At 36.5% G+C, this 23968-nt stretch overlaps 1 protein-coding gene across 3 annotated transcripts in view; it reads right to left on the bottom strand.

Annotated features, from left to right (window-relative positions):
• ARK2N (arkadia (RNF111) N-terminal like PKA signaling regulator 2N) overlaps positions 1–23968 on the bottom strand; it is a 44059-nt gene that overhangs the window by 3562 nt on the left and 16529 nt on the right. For 2 of the 3 annotated variants that reach the window (XM_049795968.1, XM_049795970.1), the window contains exons 3-4: positions 5599–5781; positions 1401–1527 (exon numbers count right to left, since the gene is read on the bottom strand). In XM_049795968.1, coding sequence (XP_049651925.1) covers positions 1401–1527; positions 5599–5781 — 310 coding nt within the window. Of the gene's footprint in view, positions 1–1400; positions 1528–5598; positions 5782–11149; positions 17739–23968 lie in introns of those variants that run through there. The other variant, XM_049795969.1, reaches the window with a different exon arrangement.

Here is a 23968-nt window from a genome sequence, read left to right as displayed (position 1 = left end):
TGTGCTTTAAGTCTATCTTTGTTGAAACTATTTCAGTCCATACCTACTAAAACTGATTTCAAACAGCAATTCTGCATTTACTTAACATTTCCATTTTTGTACATGGTAAGTACTATCGAGGCAAGCAGCATGGAAAGCTTTTGAATAGGGGTCCTCAAGCAGAAGGGTTGTGCGTACGTAATGCTAGACAGATTTACACAAACTACTACCGGAGGACAAGTCCACACTGCTTACCATTAGGACAAAGATCCTCCAAGCCCTCGGTCTGCTGGATAAACAGCCAGGAGAGCTACTTCCTCAGGAATTAGTAGCTTCCGAAAGAGTTTGCCATGCAAGGACTTTCACTATTCTAAAAGCAAAGACAAAATCTCTCTTCCTTCAGCATCTTAAAATTTCCCTTTTTTCACATCCAACAGCACTGGATTAGGCCCACACTATCTGTACAGTTTCCTGCCTGGGAAATTGGGTCCTGTACACCTTCCTTCCTTCTTTTCCTCAAGAAAGATGCAGTGAAGGGACAACGAGGAACAGCTTCGTTCCTTGTCCTTCACACCTCTTTTCTGCCTCCAAGCATCCACCAGACAGCAGGTTAGTTTTAGAAAGAGCTTGTCTGTATACTGTTTTAACTTGCTTTTATTCCACCGTATTAACACTCCATACTATATGAAAATGCCAGTCTTGTTCAACTGCTTCTTAATACCTTAAGCCAAGGAAAGATCATAGACTAAAGATGAAGGGTAACATCAAAAAACGCCTATCAAGACTAATAGCTGAAGCACAGCTGGACAGCTGTCTATCTGAGCTTGAGAGAAACCTCTGGCTTCCTTACCCTCATCTGCTTTAGGGATTTGAACTCTTGTATCTTGAAATAAAATCAAGAATCACAAGGATCCAGCTTTTAATCTGAAAGGGCTATCTTATGACATTGGCCATTGAAAAGTTGATAGTCTTTTTACAACTACTGATTTATTCAATAAACTGGAAGCCGATTAAATGCTTAAAGTGACTATTTTGATAAGAAACAAGAACCCACATAAATATTTTTGTTTATGTATTTGCATATTCACACTATGCCCTTAAAATCTGAATTCCTGATGTATATAAATTTGGTATCTCAGTATTTGGTATTTTAATAGTACATATGTTTAGCCCGTTAATGTTTGATATCAAGTCACAAGCTTAATCTGAATACTTACAAAGTTGGTAATGTTCTAAAGAAAAACATCACCATGACCAGCAGAATAGAAAAAACAAGTGCAACATTTATTACCTTTTGGGCATCAGTCATGTATGGATAACTACAGAAGTGGAAGCCAGCAGTTTTTTCTTTATTAATTTTGGCAATGCAGATATTCTGATAAAATAAAAGAAATATTAGAGCAAGAAAAAGGAATTCATACCTGGCATGTTCCTGAACTCCAACAATCTCTACTTCGCTATCAGAAGAGGCAATATTAATTTCTTCATTGATCTGGGCATTACCAGAGGAGGTTTTGTCACTTGCAAGGAAGCCTGGATCCAAATGACCTACAGATGGGGAAAATGCAAATACAGCCAACGTTTAACAGCATACACAACTCAGAAATCAGCTGGAGAAGGAATTTTCCAACTAAGAAAAAAAAAGGATTGAAACACTGAAATTGGAAAATCTTATTAGATCAAGTTGTCCAGCTTTCAGTTCATCACAACATACAGGATGACCACTAGATTTATCCAGTCTCAATAGCTCTAGTGATGGTGTGAGCACACAAATGTGAACAAAGCCTGACTATCGCATCAAGCACACTTGATTTAATTAGGCTTTCCAGCTGTTATTTTATGACAATGCTAAGAGTTAGACTGTACGTAAACCTCTTTGAAATAAAGACACAAGACAACTTATTGTCAATAAATCAAACTCAATGATACTGTGGCAAACAAAGCCCATAGGCTGGACAGAAACATCACACACACCAAGGAAAATTAATTTATTTTCTTTCTTTTTTTTTTTTTTTTTTTTAAATAAGAGTAAGTCGGTCAATGAAAAAAAGAAAAAAAACAACAAACCCATCACTTTCTGGTCACACTGCTTCACACATCTGCTCTAACGTTATTAAAAATACTTGAAAAAAAAAAAATCTGTTTTTCATAAGTTCCATATACAGCAGCATTGGTTTTTAATTACAGTTTCTCAATGCTATCCAGTTCATTGGTCTGTCAAACAAGTCCTCTCTAAATACAAGTGTGGCAGGTTTTGCCTTTTCTACAAAGAAGGTCCTTCACCACAATTAGTGAAGCCGTGTTGTGATGTATTAAATAATATTTGCATGGAAAACACAAACCAGCCAAAATGATGATTTGTTTTATAGAAAATAAATCATTAAAAAATCAATTTGAAAAAATATTTCCATAAAAAAGGTAGCTGTTACTTTTTTTTTTTTTTTTTACCCCCCTAAAAAAGGGATTACTTCTACTGTCTCTCTTTAGCAGTCACCTGGGCAATGCTGGGCAGCCCTGAAGCAGATGACACTACCTACTTCTTGGCAACCACTCACTCAGCTGCTCAGCTGTACTACACAGGGGAAGAATCATTTGTCGAGCAAGAAATTTGAGATTGGATGAATATATTATGTACATCTAGTTTGACCGGACACCTCTTCAAAGATGAGAGGAGGAGAACGCAACAACGATCCACAGAATTTCAAAGGCGTGCGAACATGCAGAACTGATTATACCCCCAGGTAGATCAAGAGGACACAGAGAGAAGAAATTAAACTTTAAACAAGTGCCAGGGAAACTTTCTAATGACTGCCTAAAGTACTTGGAAAAGAAGCAAGCAAATAGAAGGGCAGGGACCATACTGTATGCTCAGTTTTTACAAAGCGAAGACGCTTGGTGCAACATCTGATGAGGGCGAACGAGGGAAGGAAAGCTGTGTGCTGCCCAAAGGAGGAGTTTCCATCTCACAAGACAAAAAAGATTTGTCAGCTGAACTTAAAACGAATTAACAGCCCAGGCAGACTTTTCCTAACATCACAGCTCAGCTGAACATTTCTTGGCAAATATCACTGACTGCCAGAAAGTCCCAAAATGGGTCACGGATATTTCTTTAATAGAAGTGGCTGGGCACACTGTGAAACATGAAATGGAAGCGCTCAGAGGCTTTGATTCATGTGCTGGCGATGCAAACCGGGAGCTTTACGGGATCACCGCCCCAGTGATTTGCATCGCCCCGCTCCTGAATGTCACTGCTGCTACAGCACAGGCAGCAGCAGAGTAACACAATCCTCGGTCATGGATTCATGCAGACTGGGATGGATATCAACCTGCCTTAATATGTCGTATTACTCTATTAATGACATAACACCATTCTGCACCCTTTGCTGGACAGGGTAATGTCTGGCAGAGGGGCAAAGCAGACCAGCTCTTAAATAGCCCCAAAATTAATCCCCAGAGGTATAAATGGGAGTCCCAAAAGGGCTTTCATATATTACCATAGCTTTAAGTTCAGACAACAAAAAGGTAATTAGCAATAGAGAAACCATGATTAGCAGAGTAAATACTGCGAGAGTAGCTGAGTGTAAATCAGGATTATAGCACACAGATAGATTTACAGCCTCTGGCCATACAAATTTCATGCCTAATAACATGCCTACACTGTTAAATTTCTTTGCACGAACATTAGGATGACGCCCAAAGGAGATGTTTTGTTTGCCCTACAACATCAGGGCTTGCAAAACAGCCCAAAATATTTGCCCATGCACAAAGATGTGATAGTGTGTCCTAATAAGATTTTTCACTTAGATAAAGCTTATGTTGTTATTTTCCCATGGGAACACATCATTAAATGTCTGTTAAATTAGATACTGGCTGAAGATTAATTTGGGAACAAGATGTAAGATTTGAAAATTCTGCTTTCCAAATATGCAATCCTAGACGTGGTAAGAAAAGGCCAGTACTGACAAATGTGCAGTCAGAAGTGTACCGAGGCTATGGGGCTCTGGGGCAAGGTGTATGCAGGAAGAAAAAAAGAGAGATTTATCCTTTAGACGTCGACACGGCCGTAGCACCAGGAACAAATTTGCCTGGACACATTCCCACAGGGTCAGGGATGAAGAAGTTTCTTGAAGTTTTCTAGTTTTCTTTTACCTGGCAACCTCTTCCTTGCAAGTCCCCTTGGATATAGGTGGAAGGAAGAAAAACAAACTTTACCTGCATCACAACATTGTACTCGTAAGAGGAAAGTGGAAGAAAGCCTGGTAAGAAACATTACTTTTTATTTTCCTACACTCCTTTGAAGTACCAATCCATTAGTGCTATATAATAAAGTTAACTTCAGCTGTTCTAAACATTTAATAAACCACTTAATAAAAGAGTGGGCTTGTTGGGGGTCAAATAGCTAACTATCAGTCAGCTGCTATTCTGCAAACAATATCAGTGAGCTTGAAGAACACCAGCTCGCTTCAAAAAGGCTGGAACAATATCCAGCCACAGACCACAGTGAAAATAATGCATCAGAGATTCTCATATTCAAATAATGGACTCGTCCACTCTATAATAATGGAATACCTCTTTCAAAATCAGTCACATACTTGTATTTCTTTAAGCCTTATAGACATTGAAAAGTAGCTCGGAGATACCAGGATGCTTCCAACGTAGGTGCCCTCTGGCAGGCTTACGTTTGGAAAACACAGCACGAAACAAAAAAAACGCTGTGTGCCACCACTGCGGGCAAGACTCCATGTCTTATGAAGCTAAAAATCCTAACGTGTATTAAAAAAGATGAGTGGAAAGAAAGGCAATATGTTGGCATACAAGGCTATGGGATGAAGTCGATAGGAAATATTCCCTGTTAGCACTCTACATCCAAAACACAGTAGCATTTCATGTTGTTGTATAACTCTTGTTAGTGAAGAATTGCAAGCGCTTAGTGAAGCTGAACAATTTTTATGAGCTACATGAACTTCTCTGAATTCTTCCATCATTATTCCCACTCTTGCTTTCTTAAAGGAAATGTCTTTGCTGTCTTTTGATGCTAAGCCCACCTTACCAGCACCTTTTCACCCTTCATCTTTATCTGATGCTGGTCTGTCAAATTTTCTAAGGTGCGTTAGAAATGCAGATGGAATATGGGAATAATTCATGCTTGCATTTTAAAGAAATAGAGACAAACAAAAGACACAAAAAAGACATAAACAGACAACAACTATAATACTTAAAATGAGATCATGATCTATTTACTAGCTGGTGGCATGGGTTGTCATAATCAACCATTTAGTAACAAGCTTAGCTCACTTTCATTAAAAAAAAAAAAACAAAACAAAAAACAACACCAAAACCCCAGACCTAAGTTCCAAGAAGTAATTAGAGGGAAAAGGAGAAAAAGTAATTAGGAAAATTAGTGTCAAAAAATATATGGCAGGAATATTTGTCAATTTTTATCAGCTGTATTTTGGAATAAATGTCAGATTTTAAATAAGCACCTATGCCGATTTATTGCTAAATCCACACAAGGAGTTTTTAAAGCTGTATAAACTACAGAAATACTGAAAGCAAGAAAGGAAGAGACACTGACTGAGATGCTGGAACAAATGGCAGAGGAGGGGAATTTAAACAAACCTGTATCAGCACTCAGTTCATCTAGCAGCCCTCTGGTTCTCCAGGTAGATCCCGAGTCTTGATTTCCTAAAGAATTATTGTGCTCTTGAACTACTGCAGCCGCCAACAGATTGTCCACATTTACAACTTCTGGGTCTGAATTTGTGTCCGATATATCATAATGAGCTACAACTGGAGGTCCATCTGCAGAAGGAGAGAAAAGCAACGCGGATTAGAAGTCAGGATACTGTGAAAGACGCGTTTAAAAGTACAAATAATTTGTTTAAGGATTAATGCAATCTCCTACATGAGGCTCTTAAAGACCTAGAAATTATATGAATTATTAAACTGCAGTTAATGAACATGGTCTGAGATTACAGAGACATTTTAACCTTTGCATACACAGAAAACACAAATGTAAGAAAAACACGTTTATCAATGTATCAGTTATTTGTGGATTATCTTTTACATTAACACATAAGCATCTCCGTATCTGACAACATGACATTTACAATCTAAAAAAGGATAAAAATTTCAGTTTAAAATAAAAAATAAGTTACAGGACATTAAATTTGGCAAGACAAGGTATTTATCTAGAGAATTTTACAAAGCTCAAGTGACAGCTTACATTACTTTAGGGTTGACTGAATAAAACTAACTTTTTGATATAACTGATCCAGTGACAATAAATTTAATATTAGGCAACTTCCCTTTCATAACATTTACCTGTCAAGGACAGGGGAATTTTTCAAAATGGCAAAGTTTTTTGCTGTTGTTTTTTTTAAGATCAAGAATAACAAGAAACAAAACTATGACGTACAGTGATAAATATGCTTTTAATTCAACACGATTACCATATGCATTTTTGGCCACCAAAGTGAAGGGGAAAAGAGGGAAGAGAAAATTGCTTACACGATTCTGAAGTCTATTCTTGAGAAATAACAAAAAAGCTATTTTTGGTCTATTTTGTTAGGATGGACTATTTTCTTTGTGAGGAATGAAAATCACTTATAATTGAAAAGGATGCTACGAAGAGAAAAGGCTCTGAAAAAAAGTCAAATTCAAGACAAGGATTAATGTGGAAGCAAAGAAAGAACGGATAACTATTCTAAAAGGATGCGCATTTCAACTCAATGCCTTGTCTGAGCTACAGCTTATTGACTCAGAGTGGATGGAAATGGCTGAAGTTCCCACTCCCCAAATGAGAGAATCAAAACCTTCCTTGGGCCAAGACTTCATCCACAAAAATGAGTATGAAACAGGAAGACAGGCTGGGCCAAAGCTCAGCAGCTACTGCAATTCTTTAACTCCAAGGAAATTCTGAGAGTTGAGTGTCTGCAGGACTATTTTGTTATGGGCATGATACATAGAGGGTTCAATTTATATGGGATAATATAAAATAATCCGAAACTAATAATGTGTTTATGAAGATAGAACCTTCAGAATTATAAAACGACTGGAGAAACCTTTAAAAGTCACAAAGAATAAAATGAAAAGACTTTTCAGGAAAGATTGGTTTCTTGCAGAAGTGCTAAGTGCTTGCTGAAGACAAAGAGCATGATGAACTAAAAGTTTTGATTTTAGTCCTCTGGAAAGCTGTTTCTACTGAGGGTTTTTTTCGGGGGTGGGTTTTTTGGTGGGGAGGGTGGGGAGGTTTGTAACTTGGTTCCTGAAACACAATTCAACTCACTATTTTAAGAAACGCCTATTTTCTGATTAGCAACACACTTCATTAAAGAGTGACCATATTGCTTAAGTTGTACTAAAGATCAGTTTTGCAACAAGGTATGAAGAAATTCACAAAATATTTCCGATCAGACCTGCCTCCAAAACAACAATTTCATAAACCAATGTTATAGTACAAACTTAAAACAGACCCGACAAAAATAAATGGGTAGTTAAATGCCAATGTATTAAAGACCAAACTGTTCGCAACATGAAACGCTGATGATTATGACTGGAAAAGAAGTCCTGATAATTAACTGAAAGACAATCTTTGTCTTTTTAAAAGGCAATTACAAAATAATGGAATACCAAGTTCAAAATTAAGCTGGCTGATGTTCAGTTAATTATTTGTGAAAGCCGATGATTAAATTACATGCAGAAGTTACAACTGGACTAAATCATGAGAGGCATGTTTTCTTTCAGTCTTATCATCAGAGTTCAGCGTGAACATATATAATGTGAGCTATAAAAATAAACAGTCGAGTGCAGAAGATACGAGGGTCAAGTACAATATTGACTATTTGACCATTTTTTCAATAGGTTATCTAAAATTTCAGGAGCTATGTACTGTTGCTTCAGGTCTTTGTTTCTCTTGCTTCTTACTAAGATAACTCCAAAAGCAGAAGAGAAATTTGATTTTAGATAGACGTGTCTACACAAGTAAAATTATATTTGGACAAAAGGCACCAATAGTCTCAAGTCAAAATTGTACCACTCCTACATGTATAATCATGCAAAAATGTATAATAAATGTATATACATGCAGAGTGATATTCTCATCACCTACCCATAGAAATAACTTGTGTGAAAGTCTTCATCAGTAGGAAATACAAGCATAAACTTGTTATCTGTAGCTCCACTCTTGTATCTTCCACACTTCCAAACAGCACACCTTATAACTTAGCTTAAATTTAGTATACATCAAACAGACAAAAATATTTTCAATATAATTTACATACTGTAATTATATTTGTCAGTCTAATAGCCACCAATTTAACAATCTGGAAAAAACAAGCTGCCTATTTACAAAGCAATCACAGCGGAGATCTATTTTTGCTTTTTTTCAGCCTTGCCTTTCAGGATCAGATTTGGAAATGAAAGGCCCCTGACACCAGGGTTATCCATACCTATCACCAGTAAATGACCAACGAGGCCAAGATAACGGCGATGATGCTGCAACAAATCCTAGGATTCCCAGCATGTATAAAAGAAGAAATAAGCAATAATTGCCTACGTGTTTAAAAAAAAAAAAAACCAAAACAAAAAACAATAGAAAAGTTGTAGACAATTACAACTAGATTAAAGTTGTAGCGAAGGCATATAAAAAAAAATCCTCTAAAAATCCTCCATTCCCAAAAGTCCGTTTCCTTTTCAGTGCTACAAGGTCAGGACAGGAGGGGTTAAATTTGGAAATAAATAATACCTCCCTAGCCAACTGCGTGATCATCCGATGATGTGATGCAAAGTGAATGTGTGGTACCAAGAAATAAGGACAACTGGCTTCAGCTAGGAAATAAGTGAAGAAATGCTTTCAGGTTGAAAATGTAAAAGTATTAACTACAACCACAGTTGCAACTTATCATCTTTTCTTTACAATAGAGCCACTCCTTGTAATTACTGACTGTAACAGGATTTCAACAGATAGAAAAACAGACACGAAAATAAACCATGCCAGAATCAAATTAATGTAGCACAATTAGGAGGTTCCCTGGTCAGTAATTTAAACAATCTATTTCAGAAAAATCACATGTTTTGAGAAGCCAAGGTAGCTGAAAGACTTACATTTCCCTGGTGATGAGCTTTAATTCATTTCTAAAGCAATAAATGCTTGAAAAAGACAAGGCTGAAAGTTAATAAGTACCAGCAGCAAAATACAGCTGTTGACATTTAATGTTAACAGAGGGAGGGAAAGACTGCCTTTTTTTTTTTTTTTTTTTTTTTAAATAATTCAGAGGCAGAGGTCATCATGGGGACAAGCATTTCCAAGTGTCCAATTCTCCCTTCATTTACAGAGCTCATCAAAACTAACTCCACTCAGGACAACTGAATCAGAAGCCACATGCACAAAAATTCAGGTCTACACACATCAATTTTTATTTTAAGCTTGTAACATAAAAAATTCAGTAATTTCTTATCTGCTAGCCACTCTCATGCTTTTCATAGAGCCACATCTCAACATCCAGCGGTCTAAACTGTGTTGTAAGCTCCACACTCCTATTATCCCTTAATTCATTCTAATGGCAGCACAAGCAAAAAGGGGGAATCAACCGTAAAATTTCAGCTGTAGGTTAAAAGCAGCAATCCTATAAGAAGCACCGTACCTTTGCACTGCAACAGCTGTGTATCAATGCACAGCAGTACTTTATCATAGGAAACAAAAGATATTAGCTGGCAGAACCTAAAGAGGGAATTTAGTCCTTTAAGTCATTATTTCTCTTTAGCTTTCTTAAAATTTAGGCATGTAGTGCCAAACTCATCACCTAAACTCCCTCCCACTGTAGCCAGAGAGAGAAACTTCAGGGTCAAGTAATCTCAGCCTGGAAATTGCAGCCTGGAGCATCATCATCTCCCCTCCTTCCCCAGTAAATGGAAAACCTTAGACAACCACCTTAGACAAGGCGCCTAACTTTTACACTGCTGAATTTCAGCAAGATGAATTCCAGCCTTAGGGATGGGATTTAAACTTCACTGTACTTTCTCTACAAGCAGTGGAAAAAGACTGAAATCTCCAGAGGACTATCCTGATTGAAATAATTTCAAAATTAAAAGCCTAATTTGGGTGGTCTAAATCGCCCTCTGGAGTCATCGGTGTCATTGCAATGAGGAGATGTGGAGCCTTATTTAGGTGTGAATATCACCCTAAGCTTTAAAACACACAGAACAGGTACAATAATAATAGCAATAATAATTACAGCACTTTATTCTTACAAAAAGCTTTCCATTAGTGGATCTCAAAGAGCTCCGAGGTGGTTATTAACCTCCTTTTGCCTACAGGAGAAACTGAGGCAAGCAGAGATTTGCAGCTTGCTCAAGGCTAACAAGCAGAGGAGCTCAGCTTTGCTGAAAACAACACTCCCCTCAAATTACTGAGCTATTTTTAACTGGTAAATTTTTGAGGAGTTTAAAAATAGTTGTTAGGAACGCTTTCGTGAAACATGCAAAAGCTAAAAAGGCAACACACAGAAACACCCAGGTAATCACAAGCCCAAGGAGACACAGCTTCTTCCAGCCTCACCTCTGCATCTTCAGTGTGAATGCAGGCACTGCTTTGTCTCAATCTCAGTACTCTAAACTAAATTGCATTTATTTTTGTATAACAAAAGGGAATACCGAGACATTTTAAAATGGTAAAAGATCTAAGAATGCCCTCATTTACACTTGACAAATTTAAGAGATAACTCCATTCACTTCAAGATTAAGCAAAACATAGGACTTCAATACCTACATAAATTTTAAGATCAGATGATCATTACAGTAATCAAAATAATCATATTTTCTGTGCCAAAACCTAGAAGATTCATCTTAAGTGACTTGCCAAAACAGTTCTACAGTAGACACATCAGTAACTGATCCAAACAGAAAGGCTTCATATACAAGACTACAGGCTGAAGTGACAGTCGTCTTGTTTTAGATAAACAATACAAACCTGGTGTTATTAAAAACATGATCCAGAGCTGCAGTTTCATAAAGTATGTGCAGTTCAAATGGCATAACCTAGCTGAACCCTAAAACAATTCCCAAAGGGGGATGGGGGGGGAGAGGTGGGCAGGAGATCTGTGCTTTTTTTTATGTTGTTTAGCCACATGAAACACTTCGCTTCTATTTATATTTATTTATTTATTCCAGGTTACAGTAGTTACATTTCAAAATTTACAGGGTTAGGCAAAGAATACATTGTAAATACAATAAAAAAAAACAATAGTAGTGTAACAACATTCTCTCTAGAGTCATAAAGTGAACAAAAAGTTATTGATGAATCCACTTTCCTCACATTTTCCTTCATTTCACACAGTAAAGCTTTTGTGTTTGTTTTTTTTTACCATAATAATAAAATAATAAACTCAAAACAACACGATCAAATGAGTATCTGTTCTCAGACTGGATCATTTTTAATATATCACATCGAAAGAGATCTCAAAAATTCAAGTCTTGCTGATCAACATTCATTCTTTCGGGCTTTTTGATGACTAGATGGAAAATATCTTGGATTTTTTTTACCAAATCACATATAAAGACATAATAAAGTCTTTTGCATTGTGCGTTAAGCAAAGGCACATGGAACATGGCTGTGTATCGAAAATACCAGGCAGTGGCATGCACTTTCTATCTCATGATAGGATTTATTTTCCTTGATGCCACCTTATGATTCATTAATTATGGAAGCAGATATATTAGCCAGATCTCTTCTCCAGTTTTACTTGCAAAAGCCTATCAGGAGGGTTTTGGAAACCATCACACCCTACTCCTACATAGCTAAGACAGTTAAAAAAAAAAAAATTCCCTATGTGAATAAAACTTACAATAAGAAAAGGCAGGCAAACACGCACCCTTTACGCACCCCTCCAGAAAACATCACATTTTTACAAGTAAACTGCATCTTCCCATGGAAGGACTGATACAGCCTTGATGCAAAACTTTTGATGGTCCAGACTAACCTCCTGCTCGATCAATCTGTGAGATTTAACCGAGCGCTTGAAAACGCTTCTAACTTAATAAGCCTTTTCCATGTGCCTTCAATTTTGCTGATCTAACACTATGAGACTAATAAAATTTGTGAGAAAGACCGGTTTCTAGCTTCATGTTTTGCAAGGTACTGTCCATCTCTATCAATCAGCCTGAATATTTTAGCTTCTACAGTACAAATTACACAGTGCATTTGTTCTAATGCTTCCAAATGTAACTGTAGTGGTCACAGTGCAGACCTCGGTTATTTTAAAAATATCTACTCAACTGGCCTGATTTACACACACTTATCAGGCAAAGCCTCCCCTTAAAGTCAGCTGAAGGATTTTCTGACCAAAAACTGCAGAATAAGTTCAATTTCTAATGAGGTGAAATGCTAGCCCCATCAAAATTAGTAGAAATTTTCTACTGCTTTTAATAGGGCTAGGATTCAATTTCTTAATGCCCTTGAAATATTACTTTAAAAAAAAAGAGATGTACAGTATGTGGATACAGAAAGAAAGAAAATATATTAACAAGAGAAATCAGTGATAATAAATACGTTTCAATTTGTAAAATAACTGCCAAATATAATCCCGTTTCATTGAAGTTAAGATTGGTCCTCCAGTCTTAACTCTAGCAGCTCAGACAAAATAACCTAACCATCCTGCAAAAACACTAAAAGACATTGTGAACTTAAAAAACCAGATATGTATATTTCTGCCTGATTTATTTTGTCCTAATACTACTAAAAATAACACTGAAGAGCAGTATATCTGAAAGGTTTAAGATTTTTCTTTTTTTCCCCCTGCTCAGTTATTTTTTGCAATAGAAAAACTGAATAAAGTTTCACTGCCTTTACTTGAATTTGGTTTATGTGGTATATTACCGTAAGTTTTTATTTTTCTAAACAAAACCTGAAAAATCAGATGTTTTGTTAGAAGCATGTGAAGCAAAACCCCAAACCTTCAGATAAAACTATGTGTGAAGGGTGGAATTTCCTACAGACCTTCCTTACCAAACCCCACTCGAGGGAGGGAAGCTGCACAAATGCCTGGGGAAGAACCCGCAGCCAAGCCTGCAAAACCACTGCACACTAAAAAGCCCCTGGACTTCCAAGGACTCCTACATAGGGTCCAATTCCAGGAGCAGATCCTTTAATTTTTCATTTACTGAATTGTCAGTTTGACATTTAGTGACATTTAAATTGAGCCTTTATATAAGGACTTAGTTCTTTTGCACTTGCACAAAAATTGCTAACAAAGTAGCTGTGTTTCACCTGCTACTAAATTTCGACTGCCCTCATATGGGTGTTCAGTTACTCCCATGCAGAAACAACTGCCACACTGAAAACATATAATTTGATATTAAAAATGGCAATATATAGGAATTTGAATAGGCCAGTTGGGGTTAAACCGGCACCATCTTCCCCAGAATTACAGCAGTCTACACCAGCTGATCTGAGTTGATGCATTTACTCTTTCAAACCATAAGATAAGTAAAATTCTTTAAAGAAACTAGACTGTTTCTTTACTCCATTCTGAAGTATAAAACCTAGGGCAATTAGAGAAACTCTAAATTATCATCCGCAATTGCCCACATCTGTGCAAAACTCCTACTGATTTCTCCTCTCCTTGTTAAATTTGGTGGGTTTGAAGTAATTTGTTGAGATGTGGGCAAAAACACACATTCAAAATGTGACTCTGGGTTGGAAAGTAGAAGAGTTTCCTTCTGGTAATCTTAAACAAGGCCAGTCTGCTTTAATGAAACACAGAATAGATGAGATTAAAACTTACGTTAAAATTTCAGCTGAAGAAATTTTAACTCCCTGAAAGTTTCTAGTCAAAGCCCTTTGAAAATAAGAGCTTATAATGGAAATCATGACAAACTTAACTGCAGCCATATAATATAGCAAAAATATTTCCAGGAGAGAAATAAAATCTGAAATTATGTATTTGGAATCCGTTTTCTCAAAGAGATGCCAAAGGCTGTTGCACACACATTTAAAATACAGACTCATCACTAGTATTGGTATCTGAACATTGGTTTCTTCAGTGCTCTGCATCTTTCAAATTCACAATACAAAGCAAGAAGAGAGATACTCCTGTTTAATTGCACAGCCTGCCAAATCCTTCATCAGGTAGGTTATACTACACCTGAACAACAGAAAGGTGGGGTTCCTAGAAAGAGAAACATACTTCTTCACATGGAAAACAAGCTAATGGACCAGATATTCAACTGTGTAAATCAACGCACACTTTTCATTTCAAAGGAGCTGATTTATGACAGCTGAAGATCTGGCTTCAGTTTTGAGGCAAGCGAAAAGAGCGACCAAACAAAATAAAATTTACCATTTACAAAACCATTTACAACCACTGGTCTTGCACAGGTGTTCTTAACACTAGGTAGCTTTTGTGGGGAAATTAAGTTAAATTTATATCTAATACGAACTATTCCCTCAGTCTTCTGGGTGCCTTGGAATAATTTTATCCTAGAAAGAGTACAGCTTTGGAGGCTGTATGCTCACCTGCTATAATCCTCTGCTTGGTCTTTCACGTTCACACCTGCTTGCATTGAAAATAACAATTAACAGTAATGGATAAAAATGTTTGAAAGTTTTTAATTTTTGCCTGTAGTAACAAAATCTGAATTTTTATCTATTAATACACTGAATCATTTCAACACTTTTAATTTTTTTTAAAGGTTACCTAACCAAGACATTGAAGATTGGCAGAAATTTCACTGGCTACATACCTAACAAAGCTGTTATCCATTTATGAGATCCGTATGCAAATGTGTCTCAGTCTGAGAGATAAGTTCAACTGATCTCCTTACACAATTTGTTTTGAAATACCTAATTGCTCCATATATACTATTTTATAAAAAAGGTTAAGGGCATGCTTACAGACATACTGAGTTAAGTGACTCTTACACATTAAAAGAAATCAGTCACTGCAAAAAGCTGCTTCTGCATGCATGGGAAGACTTGTAAAGTTGTCATGCTTTAAAATATGCTGCTCTTACCATTGTCATAAAGGTGTGTGTGTGTATATATATATATATATATAAAAATCTATGAACACCAGAAGGATCTGATTTTTTTTTCGTATCAGCAAATAATCTTCCCTGAAGGATCTTAAATTTTAAACAGATGAGGACACGTTTATTAAATTGCAATCAAACATAAAATAACTCATTTAACTTTTTACCTATAGTGAAGTCAAAACCGCACACAATGTCAGATGAGGGAGTTTTCTTACAAGTTCATATCAAAATCTTTTTATCAAAATTATGCATGAAGGTGATCCGTAAAGAATTTTTTCCAGTACTTAAAAATTATCTCCTGCATAGTCTTTCAAACAGTTACTCTGAAAATAACACAGCTTTCTAATCTCTTTTTTTTTTTTAATGAAGGCATCACATACTTAAAAAAAGTCTGGGCCAAGAATCATGTTAGAACACCAGTGTTAGTATTATACTGATAATAAAAAGCATTTCTTGAGTTCCTGTTACAGGTTTGATCCAAATCCTCATATAAATTGATGGAAAAACTCCCACTGACTGCAGGGAGGAAAAAACAAAAACAAAAAAAAAATCAGACCTACACAAGATACAGTGGTTACTTCCAACAGGAAGAAAAGTAATTACATTAAATTAGAAAAAAAGAAAAATACTGACTGTGGTTTAAAAAGCAAAATAACAGAGCTAAAGGAGACCTATAGTGTTCTCTTTGCTTAAACTACGTCTATGCAAAGACTTTCAATTTCCATTATTAGAGTTTTGATTTAATTTGCATTAGAAACTTTTAGCAACTTGTAACTGATGATAAATATACATTTTTGGTAGCTACAGAGAAGTTACCTCACATGAAGAAAGGCCTTAATGGAGAGGTGACCAAAAAAATCCCTGTGTGTAGTGATAACAGGAAGAATTAAATAGAGATTTCTAATATATATAGTTTAAATTAATCCTACTTTAAACATCACAGTTTCAAGCCTGCCTATTCAGGATAACTATCAGTATAAAAAAATCCACACAATAGCAAGTTATTGTATTATTTAAATGAAACTAATGTTCTGGCATTCCCCATCACAAGTAAATAATGATTTCAGTGGCATTCAAACGTGGTTCAGAAGAAGCTTTTGCTGTCTGACCCAGACCAGCAACCCATACCTCCAGACCACCACAGTGTTTACTAATCTGCCTGTCAAGCCTTCCTTTAAATTCCTGTGCCAAGGCTCAACCCATCCACCAACGGCAGCTTATCTTAGGACTGACACGACTATTTTTATTCCAGCATGAAGGATACAGCTCGATCGTATATACAGAAGGAAGCAGCAGTCCTTTTTGTGCACAGGTCATGCATGCACACACAGTTGGGTGCGATTCATCCCACCTCACTTTAGCCCAAAGTTATCTATTCTAAAATGTACGTAAGGGACGTTTAGACAACTGATGGAAGAGAAAGACGCTGCCAGGAGGTATCCTCTGTAGGTGTCTATCTCTTCCCATTGACTCGGAAGGAGATCCACGGGACAGCAAACTAGACACCTAATCAGAGGAGACGACTTCCACCCAAACCGAACACATATATATGTATACATGTGCGTATTTGTGCACACAATGTAAGACAGCTGCTTCCATAAATATGCCATGTGCAACACAGCAGTGACATTAAAAACTCTGGACAGAAAATGAACTACTAAATGGGAGACAAAAAAAAAATCAGTTGTGCACATTTGTTATATATAGCTAAATCTTTAGGGTAAGCTTATTTATTACTTCTGTCTAAAAAGGAAGAAGAAAAAACTAATGTGTGACGTTCAAGCTGCAAAACTTGGGAGTAAACAGATAGTTAAGGAAATGTTAATGGGTCTGTATCTAGTCTGGTTCTCTAGGGTACTTTACATCTTGAAATATAAAACTTATTTCCTTATATAAATGTTTTAACATGCAAAAAGAGCATTCGGACGAATACTCTGAGTGCTCCTATTGTAGCAAACACAGCTCTACTGATTTTGGGGTGTCTAAACAAGGATTCTAAGTTATATTTTCCCAAGTTTGGTGATGAAAGCTTAGGGTGGTTCCCCCACACACACCTTTAAAGGTATTCGTATGTGTGTGCTGGCACATGCATGTGGGTATACTGTGGGGTTTTTTAAACTACATATATATTCTCCATAAATTAAAAAAATGATACCATGGTAACAAAATGCAAAAGAGAAAAACAAAACAAACATATACAAAGAGAAAAGCAAACCTTATTTTTAGCATAATCCAAAGTAACATCAAGATTGCAAAGATTGGATTTTTTTAAGTTTATGATTGATTCAGATCAGGCTCTGCAATATTCCCATTCTCTGGAAAGATAGGTGGAAAATTGTTATTAAAAGTCGCTGGAAACTCTAGCGTAGCATCAACATTTTGATAGCCCACGTAAGAATTAAATGACTGCTGTGGCAGTACTTGGCTATCAGGCATCTGTATGAAAGCCCCTGACTGTGTGGTAGGGGGGATTCTTTGGCCAACTAGTTGAATTTTAGGTTCCCTGGGCTCCAGTTGTTGCTTGCTTTCTTCATCCGTGTCAAGACGGGTTAGCTTTTCTATCCACATGCGAAATTTCTCCTCTGTCTGCCTCTGCATCTCGGCAAAGCAGTTCATGGCCTCTTCCAGGACATTGCCTATGCAGTTCCTATCCCACACGGTGCCCCTGTCAAGCAATCCTGGAATTTCCCTGGTCGCTCCTCCAGATCCCCCAGCACGACTGAAGCCAGCTTTAAAGACATTGAGGCCATTTGATAAGACATCATTAAGTAAGAACATAATATTGTTTATTAAGGCATGTTAACTCAGGAAAACAACTTTTCTAATTGTGTCCCTTGGATATGACAACGGGGGAAGAATTAACAAGTATCAACCAGCAGTATTACCATAAAAAAAACAAAACCAAAACATTTTACACTCACTGAGGTTGTAATAGAAATTTTGGCTTCAAAATTATTTTTATTCTAGAATTCTCAGACAATTCTGTCACAAAGGTTTTTTTCTTTTTTTTTTTTTATAAGTCAACCAAATTAGTCCAATTCCCTTGCAATTTGTTTTGAATTCAACTGAAGGTGTCAAAAACATTATACAATAACATGTTTAGTTCTGTTAAGCTACGATCCAAAATACTATTGTTTAACTGATAAACCTGAATAATTATGCATATTTTACTCACATACTTGAACCTTTTTATAATGGACTGTTAAACATAGACAAAATTGTACACAAGATAACAGAGATAAAGGCTGATATAGTGATTGCAGCATCTCAAGTAGCCAAGCCCAAAGCTCTTGGTCTAATTTTGGAAAACACGCTAAACATCAATGAAGAGAATATACAACACACACACAAACATAAAAAGATATGTGAATGCTATGCTAATACATGAGGTGAAAGCAACCTCTGTTAGGTCTGATGGACACAGCTACATCACAGGGTAATCCACACGACACATAGGAGTGATCAACCTCACACCAACTAGAAGCATGCCCTTCATCGCACCAGCCACCGGCTGTGCAGCTTTTCTAGAGTTAATTCTAGCCAAGACAGAAAACAGACAGGGCGTAGTGGGAAGGAAATTGTTCTCCTTCCTTCTATCCATCAAAAAGATGGTTAAAAGGACTGGCTTTGGGATTATCAGGAAGAACTTCAGCAGCAACAAGAGAAGGCCATCCTCATTATCTTACTCTACGTATCAATAAGAAAAGGCAGCAGTATCTATATTTTTAAGTTTAGAGTTCACTCAGGAATCCTCTAGGAAGCAATAAAACCCCAAGAAAACAAGGCTCTGTACCTGTTTGAGGAATAATAAACAACGTGTGCATGCTGTTTGAACACACAGATGTTTTGGAATTACCTTAGGTAACAAGACAAGCATCAAGCGTCACATTAAACTACACAAAGCAGCTACAGAACCTGAAAATTTAATATGTAAACATGAAACCTGTGGGATCCTCTAGCTTAAGAATAATAGCAAATATCCTAAGAATGAAAGAAATCATTGCACAACCTAAGTAAATATTTACTAATAAAAACATAAGGCACTAAATCTTTATTGGGATTTCACTGTGTACATGAAATTACAGTATTACTTAAACAATACATTCTTTTTAGGAGCTATTTAAATGAGGTATACATAAGTCCTTCAGTAACAGCTAAACAAAGCCTAGGATTATTCTCTTCTACCTGAGCAGTAGCAATGATACCTGTCAGGGGCCAAAACCCTTCTATTAAAACCCCTACTTTTTAAGTCTTCTCTCCTATTTGTTTATCATTCAGGCAGGCTGGAAATTCAGCATTCAGGTCCTCTGCTCAAAAATAAATTACTTTATAGCAACTAATTTACATCCCTCTGACTGCATTTTAACTAAAAGTAATTAAGTAAAATGGTACCTTTTTCCTAAAACGTGGTTCCTTTTGTATATTCAATGTCTTTTTCCTCCCTGAAAAAAATTTCTTCTGTTCACATAGTCCTGGCGTTGAACATCCAATATGATTCTGTTTATTCATCTTTAGTCGGGGATCTTATCCTAAGATCAAGTCACTAAATGGCAGTCTTTCTGATTTCCACAGGCTTACGATCAGACACCTTTAAGTAATGTTGAGTAAGTTTTAATTGCAATTGAAATAAAAACTATTGATGGTGGTATGTGAGACTAGCTAGGCTTTTAAGATTAAGAATGAACTAGCATGGTCAAAGTTGACAAAATTGTTTTGTAAACTGAAGAGACTATGTGTTAAAATATATTTTACCCTGCAATACTATTTTTAAAAGGCATCATTCATAGTGTATCTACAACTTACAGTAGCAGCAAATCAATGTTTCAAATGCTTCCCTTGCAGTTCTTATAACAAGTCTTATTCAATCTTTTCTTTACTGGTGGCCTTCAGGGTTAAAAGGGAAATCAAGCCTAAAACAGCATTTCTATTATATTAAAAATGCTAGCATTTATCTATTTGGTCCCTTTGCTACCTGTAAACTTAGAGCTCTATAGTTTTGTAAGTTATGCCAAGTTAAAAGGCAAAAAATTTGCAGTCACAAAGGGGTCAGAATCCAAGATGTATCTTATTTTCAAGACAATACCTCCTGCAAAACAGCACCTAAGAAATGCCCCAATGCTGTCTCTTTATGGGATCTATTAAGTACTATGTAAATAATAACCAAATCCAAAGTAATTTAATTTAGGAAGTCTGACAACACAACAATTTAAGGAGGTATGATGCATCTTCCTTCTAATTAGCAACGGTAGATTCCTCCGTGTCATTATGCTGACATTTTCAAATTAGTGTTAAGAGTGATTTTGCAGTAAGATACATTTCCCCCCACCCCGTTCTTAGATAATTGTCATTCTGAGTTACTTTAACCAAATTAATCCCTTGCAAGATGCTTCATTCAAGGTCTATGCACAATTCTTCGGAGGAAGTAACCTCGCTTAGAGTCCCTCACACACACTGTGCCCCTCTCTTTGCATTTCTGCGTATTCAAACTTTTTAACAGATATTTTGAAAGCCTAAAACATAAGTCACGCCTATTTCAATTCACATTTTTCTGAGTTGTAGAAAGCACAATGGTGGTAAAATGCCAATATTTTTGTATATTTGAAGTTTTAAAAAACCCTGCCTTCTTCCAAAGAAAGTGTTTACACAGAAATAACTATTGATTCCCAGACTTGCTCTCATGCCAATTTTATTCACAGTTAATTTGCATGGTCAAATCTGAAATGGTTTAAAGGAAAAACTTGCAACAGTAGCAGGTCTAGAAGAACCCATTTCAGGACTCAAAGATCATCCTCTTACGCTACGAATACAATCTGGTGTTTGTTTAAGAATGGTAAAATCCTAAATGCCAACAGAGAGGCTCAATCATTAAAAGATAAGAAATTGCTCCTCATCTGCAATAATTCAAAAATCATGGTGTTCCCCAAATTAAAGAGTTCAAGATTATGACTGCTCAGGTCAGTGAAAAGATTCTCAGTAGCACCCATGAAGTTTAGATTGAACCTGTATTTTCAGGTGTAAATTAACACCACATAATGCATTCAGGACAACATAACATATATTGTGCTTAGCTCCTACTGAGCTCACAATATTTGTATTGAAGTAGCACCAGCAGGATCTCAACTCTTTGCTCTTCAGTCTTTCTCAAGAAGAAAAACAAGCCTGCCAGTATTTTAATCCACATTAGATTTTAGTTCAGCAGAGAGAACTGACTCTATATTACACAACTGTTCAGTTCACAACTTCATGGCATTATTATGTATTTCACTGAATATTTTCTTTCCCTTATTCATTTAGCCAAACATATTTCAGAGCCAGTGATGTGGATGGTTTGAAAAAACTAACTGCATTATTAAAATGGAAGCGGTTCAGTTACACAACATGAAAGACTACTATATTCTCAAATGTGGCACTTCAATTTTCAGACCACGCACAAGCAAACTGTCTTCTGTAACACTACGTGTGTTGATAGAAGATTAAGAGCCAGAGTATACATAACCTTCACGCATTAAGGCCACACTAACTGTCACTAAAAATTTTAGAGCATCTCTGTTGGCAAAGCTATTTTTCAGACAACAGATGTTTGAAAATCAGTCCCAATAATAAGCTACGTTGAGACAGTAACCAACACTACAGCTCAAGTGTCCAAATACAGACTAAGGGGAACACAGGCTACCTGTAAAAAACTCTTCTGCATCAATGTGTACAGACTTTTTTCAAAAGTAAAGACAAAAGTTTTTTCATGCTTATGTCCTTCTGAGAGGTGTATTGTAGTTTCCTGACACTCAAGTATCAAGTTAAACCTCTTACCTTCTGACTGTGTGCAGAGGACACTCATGGCCTGAATTTCCAGTAATGCTTTTTGATACCCTGTATTATTTTCTAACTATATGTTCATTCCCTAAATTTTGAGGATACTCACAGTGTAATGCTAAGTGCACTAAAATGGCTTTCTAGTCAAAAAAAAAAAATAATTTAAGCACTTTGCCAGTTCCAAGAAGAGGGATCGCAGATGGCATGTGAACCTACCACTGCGACGGAGAGCTGGGAGTCCTACCCAGACTCACAGCTCCACTGCATCTGTTAAGACCACAACGTTTCATTAACCCACAAGTAGCACAGGATGCCTTTTTAGCCAACCTTGTCCTTATCTCTATGGAGAATATTTTTCTTTTGTACTTGGAGACTGTTTCCCCACAAACCAAAGTTGTTTCTATTTAAAGGAAAACTGCAGTGTGGCAGGTACTCATTGCACTTAATTCCAAAAGGACAGCTCAAAAGTTTTAATGTCTTCAATGTAATTTACTATCAAGCAGATGATACTTGCTATGAAATAAGAATAAACGTCATTGTTCCTCAGGACTGTTGTTGCACTCCCACATCTTGCATCACAGGTAAAATTGGGCCTTGGTGTAATCATCACTAAATAATCAAGTTCTTTTGTACACCGCAATGGGACCTTTTCACTGCAAGCATCTCATGGTTAAGACCGAGAGCTCAAACACAGAGGAGCCTAGAAAAAGTACCCTAGAGTGGTTTCAGATCTCTGCAATGGAAGTCAGAAATCTAAGCAGATCTGAAAATACCATGTGGTGCCTTTCTGGGTCACAACATACTTTTATGACCTTAAAAAAAGAATATAAGCTGGGGGATTTATTGTGTGTGTTTTGGGTTTTTGGGGGGAGTGGGGAGGAACCTGTCCCAAAACTCAATGAAATAGTCTTATTTTACAGGCTTTAAATCACACTTTAATTGCCTAGCAAAGTGTAAATATAGTAAATAAAAAGGCACAAAACTATGAAAGCTAGAAGTCAGACTAACGACTAAATTGGTAAAAATAATTTTAGATCTCTATTAAAAGCTTACTACACAATAATTATAGGAGGACTTTGCCTTTCCCAGACTTTCTAATAATAAACATTAACTTCCTTTGTGCAACCTGCTTCCTAGCAGTATGTGGGAAAAATGCCAGTTCTCATGGTGACAGAATCATTCACCATAATCAAGTCAGTTAAAACAGTTATTTGTAAAATCTTCTGCAAATATTTTAAATAATTCATCTAGCAAACATTATTCAGCAACTTAAGACTCATTATTGCAGTTTTCCTTTAAATGTTCTTGCCCTACGTAAGCTGATATTTATCTCCAAAAAAAGAAAACCCAAATTCTAGCACAAGAGGCAAAAAGGCATGTAACCCAGTAAAAATTGGCAAGCCAAAAAGTTTATTTTTATGTGATTTTATTTTTGATTGCCATATGATGATGGTTCTATGGTATAATATGCTGCAAGGATAATTCACACAAAATCCTGTCCACGGCACTTGGGCTAATAAAATAACAAAGACTCAGCAGACAAAAAAAACTTGAAGAATTCATGTTTCTTTTGCTAATAAAATCGTAAGAAGGCCCCTATAATTTGCTGCCTCCAATCTTAACACGGATGTGTCAGCAAATTAAATGTATAGAAATTAGAGATCCTTATGACATAGGAAAATGGTAACAGCTTTGTCTAAAATGTTGAAAATTTAGGCGTGGATATAGCTTGGGCACCTACATAAAGAAATTCATATTTACGTCCTAAAATAGGTGACCAGCTGTGATCTGCAAGAATTTACAATAAGGCTAAGTAGGTTTGTCATGCACTGAAACGTAGAGCTGAAAGCGCAGCGTAAGTGCAATAATGAACAGCGCCTTACTGTAACACGGGCACAAGGAATGCCATGTTATTTCTAACACAGCTGCTGGGCTGTGGTCTTAATATATTAAAGCAAAGCTGGCCACTTATCTTAAGAATGTATTTATTAGATTATCACCATCTAATGGGATTTGACAGCACTGATAGGAGTTCATATAGGCTTACAAAGGAAAAGATCTGAAAATTCCAGAATTCAAAGATAGTCCTTCCTCCAATTTACCATTTCTATGCCTTGTTGGTGTGCAAAAGTGCACTGAAACCTCAGAA

The sequence above is a fragment of the Accipiter gentilis genome, chromosome Z (assembly GCF_929443795.1).
Source record: "Accipiter gentilis chromosome Z, bAccGen1.1, whole genome shotgun sequence".
Classification (NCBI taxonomy): domain Eukaryota; kingdom Metazoa; phylum Chordata; class Aves; order Accipitriformes; family Accipitridae; genus Astur; species Astur gentilis.
The sequence above is the reverse complement of the archived record's forward strand: the minus strand, read 5'-3'. Positions and strand labels throughout refer to the sequence as shown.